The sequence below is a fragment of the Gracilinanus agilis genome, chromosome 2, assembly GCF_016433145.1.
Source record: "Gracilinanus agilis isolate LMUSP501 chromosome 2, AgileGrace, whole genome shotgun sequence".
NCBI classification, from domain to species: Eukaryota; Metazoa; Chordata; class Mammalia; order Didelphimorphia; family Didelphidae; genus Gracilinanus; species Gracilinanus agilis.
The window spans coordinates 434673214-434684553 of NC_058131.1; the positions used below are offsets into that span (position 1 = coordinate 434673214).

The following is an 11340-nucleotide window of genomic DNA, read 5'->3' on the forward strand; positions in this document are numbered from 1 at the left end:
ATGTTTGGGAACTTAGGAAATGACTTTGGCAAACAAAGAAGGGAGGAATGGAAAAGTGAAAGAATTGAGCCAAGGAGATCAATTAAGATACATCGTAATAGTAAAGGTAAAAGGTGAAGAAGACCATAACTTTATATTTTATTACTTTCATTATGAGAGACTGAATACATTGTTAGGTACTGTCAGTTAACTGTGATGTTTAGAAAAAATCTATGTGAGAAAGAGAGGGAACTAAGAGATCTACTTTACTAAGGAGACTTTGCAAGTTAATTGTCTTTTAGAAAGAAACTATGAGAGATCAGAGCACTCAGAGGTTCTTAACCTGATGTCCATAAATTTTTTGTTTTTTTAAATTAATTATTATATTTCAATATAATCAGCTTCCTTTGTAATTTTGTATTATGCAAATAAAACATGATTCTGAGAAGAATCTATAGACTTCACCAGACTACTTCAGGAATCCATGACACACAGTTTAAGAACGTGGGCCTGCTCTATTTCAATATAAAGGGACTCCAGGGTATGAACTATTTATAATTGAATTTAATTACTTGTAAAGTTTCATTATACTTTCACATCTGACTACACTGACTTCTTTGCTGTTTCATGTCCATGACACTCCATCTTTCTTGGTTTCTATGTGTTTGAACTGGCCATCTCCACACCTGCAATGTCCTTCCTAACCTTTGTCTCTTAGTTTTCCCAGCTACATTTACATCTCAATTTAAATATCAACTTCTGTTGAAGGTCTTTTGTAGTTCCCTGGGTCTAAACCTCTGAAATTAGTCCTCATTATCTCTTTATGTATGTTTTATATATCTGGTTATTCTTATGGGGAAAACTGGGGGTTAAATTAAATATTATCAAGGTTCTGAGGAAGAGTAAGAGACAAGACAAGGCAATAGACTGGGATTAATAAATTGGGGAAATACAATTTAGAATGAGTTTGGCAGTTGGAGACCCAATTGCCAACACAGATCCACCTAGCCAGGGAGACTGTGAAACTAACAAGTGAGGAGACTGACAAAAGGTTTTATAAACAGGGGCTTAATTCAATGAACTATAGTTTGAAGGAAGGGAAAAGGGGTTCTATTCTATCAGTCTATGGGCAAGCCTCAGGGTCAGGGAATGAACTTATCAACACTAAGCTAGAGACTATAGCAGGGCTGGGCACAATGAATACCAGGAATGAAAGTGGGATTCTCACTGCTGAGTCCTGACAAAATCCTGCGATGTTATAGCTTTCCCAGGTCTTCATCCAGTACTCCTTCAGTTGGGTAAGTCAGGGAGCTAAACCAACCTGAGCTGACCAGCAACCCCAGTTAGGCTTTATAGTCTCAACCAAACTTCCCACAGGCTTTCTTTTTTCTATTGATATTAGAATACAAATTCTATTAGGATATCTATTGATATTAGGATACAAATTCTACTTCCTCTGAGGTCTCCCTGGGGGTCAGTTACAGCTTGTCCCCAGCCAACATGGAGTCCATCTCAGAGAGAGAAGCAGCACTTCCTGCTTCCCCATTCCATTTAGAATTCTCCAGCCCTGCTTGCTAAGCCTCCCCAAAAACTAATCTTAAACATCTTATTAATTTCTTATAACATTATTTACATGCTGTCTATCCATTAGAATGTGAGCCATTTGAGGGCAAGGTGAGCTCTTATCTTTTTTTCCTGTATCATCAGCATTTCCCACCAGTGCTTCCTTAATAAATGATTTTACATTGATTTATCCTTTGTCCCATGAAGTTGGATTGAAGACAATGCTTCACAAGAAACAGGTGTATATAAGACTCATGATCTGAGATGACTACACCACTTCCACACACATTAACAACTCATTTCATGGGTGGCCAGGAACACAGAAGGAACTAATGAGCTACTGAGAATGTATGAGATGGAGTGATGGAGGATAGACACTGAGACATCGCAGTGATACTTGATGAGTATGATTTTTAGAGTCACCAGCCTTCCCCAGAGCTTTAGAACTAACTCTGGGGTTTTCATGCTTCTGTAGCTCAGAATAGGGATTCATCACAGTGAAGGCAGCTGCTCTTCCTCCTATTAAACAGAGGAAAGCATGCAAATTCGGCTCCTCCTTCTAGGCATGAACCCAGCACAAAACCTGTGTCTGCAGCTTTGGGAGAGGAGCTTCTCCTTGTGTGGTCTTTCCCGACTGAGGACTGACACTGTACAGCCTGAATCATGGACTTTAGACTCAAGGGAATTTTCCTTCTGATTATTTTGCAAGGTAGATTTCATTTGTTAAGTTTTTTTGAAGGAAGAAAGAGTCTTTGAAGTCATAGATCTGAGTAACTATTGTCTCTAATGACCCTTTCCTTGCAGGTGTCCATTGTGATATTCAGCTGGTGGAGTCTGGGGGAGACGTGAGACAGCCTGGAGGATCCCTGAAACTCTCCTGCAAAGCTTCTGGATTCACCTTCAGCAGCAATAGCATGAATTGGGTCCGCCAGGCTCCAGAGAAGGGGCTAGAGTGGGTCTCATACATTAGGGGTGATGGAAGGAGCACAAGCTATGCAGACTTTGTGAAAGGCTGATTCACCATCTCCAGGGACAATGGCAACAACCTGCTGCACCTGCAGATGAATTCCCTGAAAGCTGAGGACACAGCCATGTATTACTGTGCAAGAGACACAGTAAAGGAGAGGAGTGAGAGAGCAGACAAAAACCTCCTCCTTCAGAGAGTTCTTGTGGAGAATGACAGGGAGGGAACTCCAGAACACTGAGCACAAGGAGCCCAGTTACAATAGCAGGTGAAGAGTGAGGCTGACAAGTTCAATTTCAAAGTCTGTGATTTTCTTTCAAATCCCAGTGAACATTCATCTATCTTAATTCCTTTTTGTTTCTGATGCTCTTTCCTTTTTCTGGTAAGCAGAGGCACAGAGAGGAGATGTGTTGTTTAGTGGTTTACATATTTTGTACATGGTGACTAATTTCTGTGAAGTTGTCAAATACGAAGTAGAGACAGTCACATGATAAATCAGGAATTACTGAACATTTACTTACATGCATCCTTGCAGTGTTTTCATATACTCAGAAACATAATTATGTAGGAAAGTCAGCTAGTGTGCTGAGTCAGTCTGAACATACCTTTTTAAAACCTTCTTTCTAATCTTGAGCTGTCAGGCAGCTACCTAAGAATGTGGGATATGTGCTCCATAGCCTCTTCTCATTGGAATCAGAGTTTCAGAATTTCAGTGATCCTATCAAAATACCTTTGATCTTATGCAGAAGATGCTTGCTGTAATCTGTAAAAGCAGGATTCATGGTCAGTCCTCCCAATGTTTCTCTGTGAATGGGAGTGGAATAATCTCCTTTTAACTTTCAATTTCTGAGGTGGCTTAATTTAATTAGGGTTAAGTCTAGATCCTACGTTTAACATCTATACAAAGATGTATTCCATATAAATATGTGTGTATGTGTATGCATCTTTATGTGTGTGCTTATATATGTGATCTTTCTGTGTATGTATATATATATATCTTGTTTTTTTCCAGCTATTTTTCAATTCTCCTTTAGCAAATACAATTTTCTTATCATAAATACAGATAGTATGATAGTAAAAGATAAGCTAAATATTTCTGATACTCTGAATTAGCTTAAATTTTTATACCTCCATGAATGTCCAGATTTGTGTAGGCATCATTTGAAGAAGAAAACTAATAGTTTGCTTTTCAAATTCAATAATTATCAGAGATTTTTTCACCTAAATTATATTCAGGTTTGTAACTTTTTATTTTTGGTTGATTTAAAAGGGGAACATTGAGAACTTTTACTATTGTAGTTTTACTCTCTTTATCCTAGTATTTTGTTGTTTTTTTCCTTTTAAATATTAAATACTGTGCATGTGTATATATGTTATATATGTGATTATAAATTTATACATATGTTTGTGTTAAGAATTATTATTAATTTATTGGCTTTGGTACCTTGACAGAATCTGACTCTGGAAATAGCTTTGTGCGTCTTAGAGCTGGGGTGAGAAGTGTAATAGTGGGGTAAACTAGAGGGAATGAGGTGTCCAGAGAGGTGGGCCAATGTTGAAAATGTCTCTCAGCTTCCCTTTTCTACCGCCTCTCTACTACAATTGTGTGGCAATCGAGGGGTTTCTCCAGTAATGATGGTTGTTTGGAGATTCGTGCTGGCCCTCAGAGGATGCAGGGAACACTTCTCAAAAGAGTAGGATAAGTGGGAACTCCAGGCAATGTGGCAAGGGACCCCAACTCAGACAAGCCTCCCCTTTGTCAATACAGCCCCACCACGGGGGTCCTGGCTGAGGCAGCAGCTCTGGAAGTGAGGCTGCCTCTAGACCCCTTTCCCCTCTTTTCCCTTGAGATAACTCGTCTTTGGCTCTTGTAATCTCACTTGGAATTGTTTATTGCAAAGAACAAGAAGGTGGGTATAGAATGGTGGGATCAGGAACCCTTATTTGATCAGTTTCCTACAGGTCCTTCCTTATGAGGATCCAGTGGACTGGATACAACTCACATTTTCTCCTCCCCTTTCCCAAATACTATTTGAAACTATTCCTATCAAGAACTATCAAATTGGCCTGAACAGGATCTTTGTAAAGACAGGAGGAGATATCTTGGGGAGTTTGGGATCCGCTCCAGTGTGGAGTCCAAATCCTATGAAAATTTGTTTTTGTTTAGGATCACTGATGAAAATCACAGACTCTTTGGGGATTTTAGAGTCCTATAAATCCTCAGTTTAGCTTTTGGAGGTCTCCAGGAAACTTCTTTGCTTCTTTTTCCTTCTTCTTCTTCTCCTCCAAAAAGTCCCCTCCTCCAGGTTCTTTTTTCCAAGATCCCCCTGCAGTCCTTTCAACTGTCATTCTCCTCCTTAGCAGCTCCAACATTTCATTTCAAAAAACCGTCTCTTTTTGCCCTTGCTCTTTACAGAAGTATGGGTAGTGGGCTTACAGGAGGGCCTGTGCCGACTAAGAACTACATGAACAGCTTCTTAGAGCTGCAGCAAAGTTGGGTTCTACAATTTATAGGCTAAGTGATGTAGGTAAGAGGATTAGGTAAGTATCATAAAGCATAATAATAAGTAATTACAAGATAAGGATAATGGAAATGAACTACTTCAGTGATTCTCAACAGGAGTTTCTATAGGTAATAGATCACAGGTAAATATGTAACCATCTAGTCCAGATTATCAGGGAAATATTTGGCTTCAGTGGGTAGTACAAGGCCAACCAGTTGTTGTCAACTACAGGAAGGGTTTTAGGGGCCTGATGTGTTGCCTAAGCTGCATGACTGATTCTGGCTAGCTGATGGCTCTGATCTTATTGGGGCCTACACCAGCATAATGTAGTTTATCTTTTTCAATAAAGTTTATTCTGACTCAACTCATTTTAGATCATGCAAACTCTTTTGAGTTTACTTGAAGCTTAATAGATTTGACTCCAGCCCTTTAGAAAATTACATGTAAAAACAATTTTGAACATTTATCTTTTTTGAAAAATTATTCCCAAATTCTCTCCCTCTAACCTTATTGTTTCTCCCTTTTTGAGACTCTTAGCAATCTGATTAAGATTTTACATGTGCAATCATGGAAAATATTTTTCCATGGTAGTTATTTTATGGAGATCTCAAAAAAAAGGAAGTGAAATATAATATGTTTTGGTCTGCATCCAGACCCCTCCACCCCATCAGTTCCTTCTCTGGAGGCATATGGCATTTTTCATCAAGAGTTTTTGAGATTGTTTTAGATCACTTTATTGTTGAGAACAACTAGGTAATTCACAATTACTCATCAAACAATATTAATTTTGTTGTGTACAATGTTCTTTTGGCTCTATTCACTTCACTTTGCATCAATTCATCAAGTCTTTCCAGGTTTTCCTGAAATCATTCTGCTCATGATTTCTGATAGCACAATAATATGCCATCAGCAGCATATATCACAACTTCTTCATCCATTCTCAAATTGATTGAAAATGCCTTTAATTCCAATTCTTTCCTACCACAAAAAGAGCTACTACAAGTATTTTTGGGCAAATAGGTTCTTTTCCCTTTATAAAATTCTCTTTGTGATTCATACTTAGTTGTGGTATTGCTAGATTAAAGGATATACAGTTTAAGATCCCTTTGTGCATAGATACAAACATATTTTTAAAGAAAAAATGAAGATGAGAAGAAAATCAACAAGCTATTTGTACATTTCAAAAGTCTGGAATTATATGCAATTACATTTTTGTGAGACCCTTTATCTTCACAAAGTTGTGGAGTAGAAGCATCTTATAATTTTCTTTGGAGTCTGGTTTTTGTAATTATGAAACATTCACTCTTTTTGTCTTTCAGTATGGGTTGTTTTTTCCTTTTATACTGAAGTTGTCATAGTTATTGTTTCTTAACTCTGCTTGTTTCTTTCTGAATCCGTTGATAAAGATCTTTCTATGTTTTCTATATTCAGGATATTCATAATTTCTTAATACCAAGTAATTTTCCATGAATGTAAATAAATGTACCAGTGTTTAGCCAGTTCTCAATCAATAGATATAATTGAAAAGAACTTTCACCTCCACAAAGAAGTCCCACAAAACTTCCTTCTATTCTAGCTTTCTAGAGTCTGGCCTGGTAATTTCTTCTTCTCACACAACTTGACTGATTCCAGCATTCCTGAAGCAACTTTTTGATTGAGAAGCTTTAAAAGTCTCAACTATGTGTAATTTGGATTTCTCAGAGATTATGGGTGCCTGAACCCACACCAGTTGCCATACCCTCATGATTTATTAATTGGATGTATTTCAAGATGGAAACAAGGGTAGGGTAGAATAGAATAGAATAGAATAGAAAAGAATAGAATAGAATAGAATAGAAGCTAAGTGTTATTGTATCTTTCTTGCATATTCTTGCTGTATTAAGGCAAAGGCAGCCTTCTCCTTTGAAAATGTTCAGCAGTTCCTAAGTGCCTCAAACCTGAAATTAAAAAAAACAAAACAAAACCAAAAACAGCTTTTAGAGAGGTTTGAGCTTTCTGGGTCTCTACCATCTTGGCTGTACCTCCTTCAGTCTTGCATTTCGCTTATTATTAGTGATTTTCATTTTTTCAAATCATTGAGTTTCCAATTCTGGAGAGAACTGTTTGCTCATATGCTTTGACTAAGTATACATTGTGAAATGGCTTTTGGATTCATAAACATTTGAGTGTGTGTGTGGATGCGTGTGTGTACATGTACATACATCTATATACACACATGTACATGCATATATACATATATGTTTGTATATGTAAACATGCATATGTATATATATATTCATAATATGTATTCTAATTATTCATAGATTTTAAATACCAAACCCTTGATAGAGGAATGTGATATAATGTTGCTTTTTTTTTTTTCATGTTTGCTTCCCTTCTTTCTTATTATTTGGTTTTGTTACTTCTTTTTAGCTTTTTTTCCCCCAGGGATTATTTTGAGGACTGATATACTTTCACACTTTCTTTTGAGGCTTTCCATATTTTCTTTATGGCAATGCTGTCCTCTTCTGAGTTCCTGCATTGGCCTTCCCTTTCACTAAAGTAACTCTCTAAATTCAGGTGTTTTTCCTTTGTCTGTAGCTCATTTTTCTAATTATTATTTTCCTTGTTACCTTATGTATCTGTTGAGATTCTTCTCTGTTCCTGGTGTGGAGGGAACACTGCTCCAAGCTTACAGAGTACTTTTATCTGGTATCTGGTTAGGCCCTGTGAAAGGGAATTCTTGGTTCTCTGTGAGTTCACACCTTACTTGAGAACAAGCCAGAAACTTAAGAGTTCACACACTCAGAAAGGTGTGGTTCCAAAAGTGAGAACTCAGACAATTTGGAAGCTGTGATTGACCCTTATGAAAAGGGGCAGGGACAGGAAACCACCATAAAAGTCATGAAGGCAGGCTGGTGAAGGAGGCTAGTAGAGAGTGAACTCCAAGAAAAGAGTCACTCCAAGAAGAGGGTGAACTCCAAGAAAAGGGTGAACTCCAAGAAGAGGGTGAACTCCAAGAAGAGAGTCACTCCAAGAAGGAAGTCGGCTTCAAGAAGGTTGACCCAAAGAAGAAAGTAGGCCTCAGGGTCACCTTCAGCTCCAGTCATTGTCTTGGGTGAGTGGATAGCTGGTTTTCCCTTCCTGTCTTCTTGAGATAGTTTAATTCTGATTGAAGGTTAACAAGTCCTGGCTGAGCCAAGCACTGGAACAATATTTAGTTAGATAGGCTAATGTCTTTTCTACCCTTTTGTATTTCTCTACTTTATAAATAAAAGATTTATAATTTCCATATATTTAGCCAAACCATTAATCTTAACACTTACAGATCCTTGTTTCCTTGGATATGTGTGTTGAGGGGGTGGCCTTGCTGGCTTGAACTGAGGAAGTTTGCAGCTATTTTGTCTAGCTAAATTTAGTGCCCTGTGTTAATTTAGTGCCTCTGTTGTTTCATGGACACTCTCTGCTGGCTGGCCCCCACTCTACTGCTTCCCTGGTCTCCCACCCTGCCCCTGCTAAGTGACTTAAGTTGGTTAAATCCCTTGATTTGGGTTCTGCTGCCACAGGCACTGTGTCACTTCACTGCCTTACACATTGCTGAATGCAAGTATATCTTAATGAGTATATCAGAGTATCTTAGGCTAGTCCAGTTCCTCACCTCCACTGCTTTGTTGCCTCAGGCTCTCTGCTGCCAAGAGGGAGTATATAAGTTCCTGCCCTCTGCCTTTGTTGTCCCTATTTTAGAGTGTCTTAGGCTGGGTCAGTCCCCCACTCTGTTGCTTTGCTATCTCATGGAAGTGAGCAGATTTCATGCTAATTCTGTCTTTGCAACTCTTTCAGAGTGTCTTAGGCTGTACTGGAGCCCCCTCTGCTAATTCACTGACTCAGGCTTTGTGCTGCTTCATCAGAGAATGCAGATTCCTGACCTCTACCTTCTCTCCTCCTGTGCAGTAGCTTATTCTGTGCCAGTCTCATGCCCACTGCTTTGTTCCCTCACATGCTCTGCTGCCATACAAGCATTTTTAAGTTTCATGCCCTCTCTGACTTTGCTAGCCATAAGGAGGAGCTCAAGTTGGGATGGTCTCCCACCCTGCCCTCTCTGCTTCTATACCTATGTCAAGTGGCTCAGGCTGGGTTCATTCCTGTTCTGCAGCTTGATTGCCTCTGCCAGAGTAGCAGCATTTCGGTCTGGTTTGAGTTCTGCCATTTCCTACAGATGCTATTTTGCCTGGGCTACTCTTCCTTTTTAGCCCAGTAAGATATGTTTCTCCAGCTTTCCTATGTTTTGAGGTTATTTATTGTGTGTGGGTATATATGTATATAAAATGTAATAGAATGTCCTTCATTTTTTCATCTTAACTCCTAGCATGTGTGCTTATCCTCTTAAGAGCATGATTTTTTTAGGCAACTCCATGGCCTATGTCTATGTTGAGGTCACAAATTCCAGGAAAAAAGGAATGCTTGCAGTTGCAAAGGAAGAGGGGCCCTAAAGAGAAGACTCACTTATCTCAAAGGTGCAGGTGAACAGAGGAGTAATATTGATTTAGGTGCCCAAAGAATAGAGGTCCTGAGGCAAAGGAGTGATAAATAAAATTGAAAATAAAAAAGACTACTAAACTATAAGTTTATTTTATGAGAAACAAAGAAAATAAGTAAATCATTGGTTAATTTTATTTTTAAAATGAAAACCAAGGTTACCAATACCAAAAATGAAAAGGGCAAATGCAGCAATACCAATGAAGATGTAATTAAAACAATGACAAGGTGCAATTTTTCCCAATTATGTGCCAGTGAAACTGAGTGAATGAGATAAATATTTAGAAAAATAGAAATTATATAGATTAACAGAAGAATAAATAGAAGACTTAAATAACTCTACTTATTAGAGGAAATTGAAAGATCCATAAGAAAGAAAGAAATCTATAGGACCAGATGACTTTGCAAGTGAATTCTGCTAAATGTTTAAGTAATAGTTAATATGTCATAATAATGCAATATGGCAATATGTGATATTACATGATAGTACTACATAAACCATCTTATAAAGTAGGTAAGGAATTCCTTTATAATTTCTTTTATGACTCACGTGTCATTTTTTTAAACCTTTAAGTTCTGTGTATTGGCTCATAGGTGGAAGAGTGTAAGGGTGGGCAATAGGGGTCAAGTGACTTGCCCAGGGTCACACAGCTGGGAAGTGTCTGAGGTCAGATTTGAACCTAGGACCTCCTATCTCTAGGCCTGACTCTCAATCCACTGAGCAATCCAGCTGCCCCCATGTCATTTTGATACTTAAAAATGGAAAGCAAATCTAGAAAAGGAAATTTCACTAATTTCCCTTATAAATAGTGATGCAAAATTTAAAATAAAGTACTAGCAAGGAGATTATGCAATATTTCACAAAGATCATACACTATAATCATGTGGGATTTATACAAGGGATATATGAAGGATGATTCAATATTATTAAAACTATAAGTAGAATTTACTATATCAACAAAAAATCATTTGATTATTTCAATAAATGCAGAATTTTTTTGACAAAATATAACACCTATTCCTATGAAAAACACTTGAAAGCATAAAAATAAATTAAGGTTTTATTAAAATGATAATTAGTATCTATCTGAAATCAAATGCAAAACTTATCTGTAATGTGGTTAACATTTTGAAGACTTTTCACTAAGAACAATGATGAAAGAAACCAACAAGGAACTCCCTAAGAAAAAATCCCCAGGGCCAGAAGGATTCAAAAGTGAATTCTATCAAACATTTAAAGAAGAATTAATCCTAATATTATACAAAATATTTGACAAAATAAGCAAAGAACGAGTTTTACCGGATTCCTTTTATGACACAAATATGGTACTGATTCCAAAGCCAGCCAGACCAAAGCTAGAGAAAGGAAACTACAGATCAATCTACTTAATGAACATAGATACAAAAATCTTAAATAGAATACTAGTGTGTTATTTAAAATTACTCTAAGCCCTGGGAAACCTTGTCTCCCAGGACTCCCTGCTACAACTTCCCCTGACATCTACCACCTCCATTGTGGGAGGTGTTGGAGAAAGGATAAGAGAGGGTTTTGGTGTTTTTTTTGCTCTCTTGAGCCTGGAGGCTCTTGGATCCTGAGCTCTGTCTTGGCTCCCTTTTCCCTTCTATCTAACTCCTAGTTTTCCCTAGACCTCCCCTTTTCTAATTTAAATAAAACCTAGCTATTCTAAATTCTAAGTTGCTACCAAAGGGCTCTAGTCAATTTCCCCCTGCTGGGACTGGAGACTCCTCCCTTCCTTTCCATTCCTCTACCTTCCTCTCTCCTTTCTCCCATCCATCCTTCCTCCTGCCTTCCAA

General features: G+C 37.9%; 1 gene segment (V, D, J or C); it reads left to right on the forward strand.

The window, feature by feature from the left end:
* Positions 1-2205: 2205 nt before the first annotated feature.
* LOC123235729 lies at positions 2206-2558 on the forward strand. The segment is given in 2 exon segments: positions 2206-2251; positions 2347-2558. Coding segments are annotated over 2 exon segments (258 nt in total).
* Positions 2559-11340: the final 8782 nt, after the last annotated feature.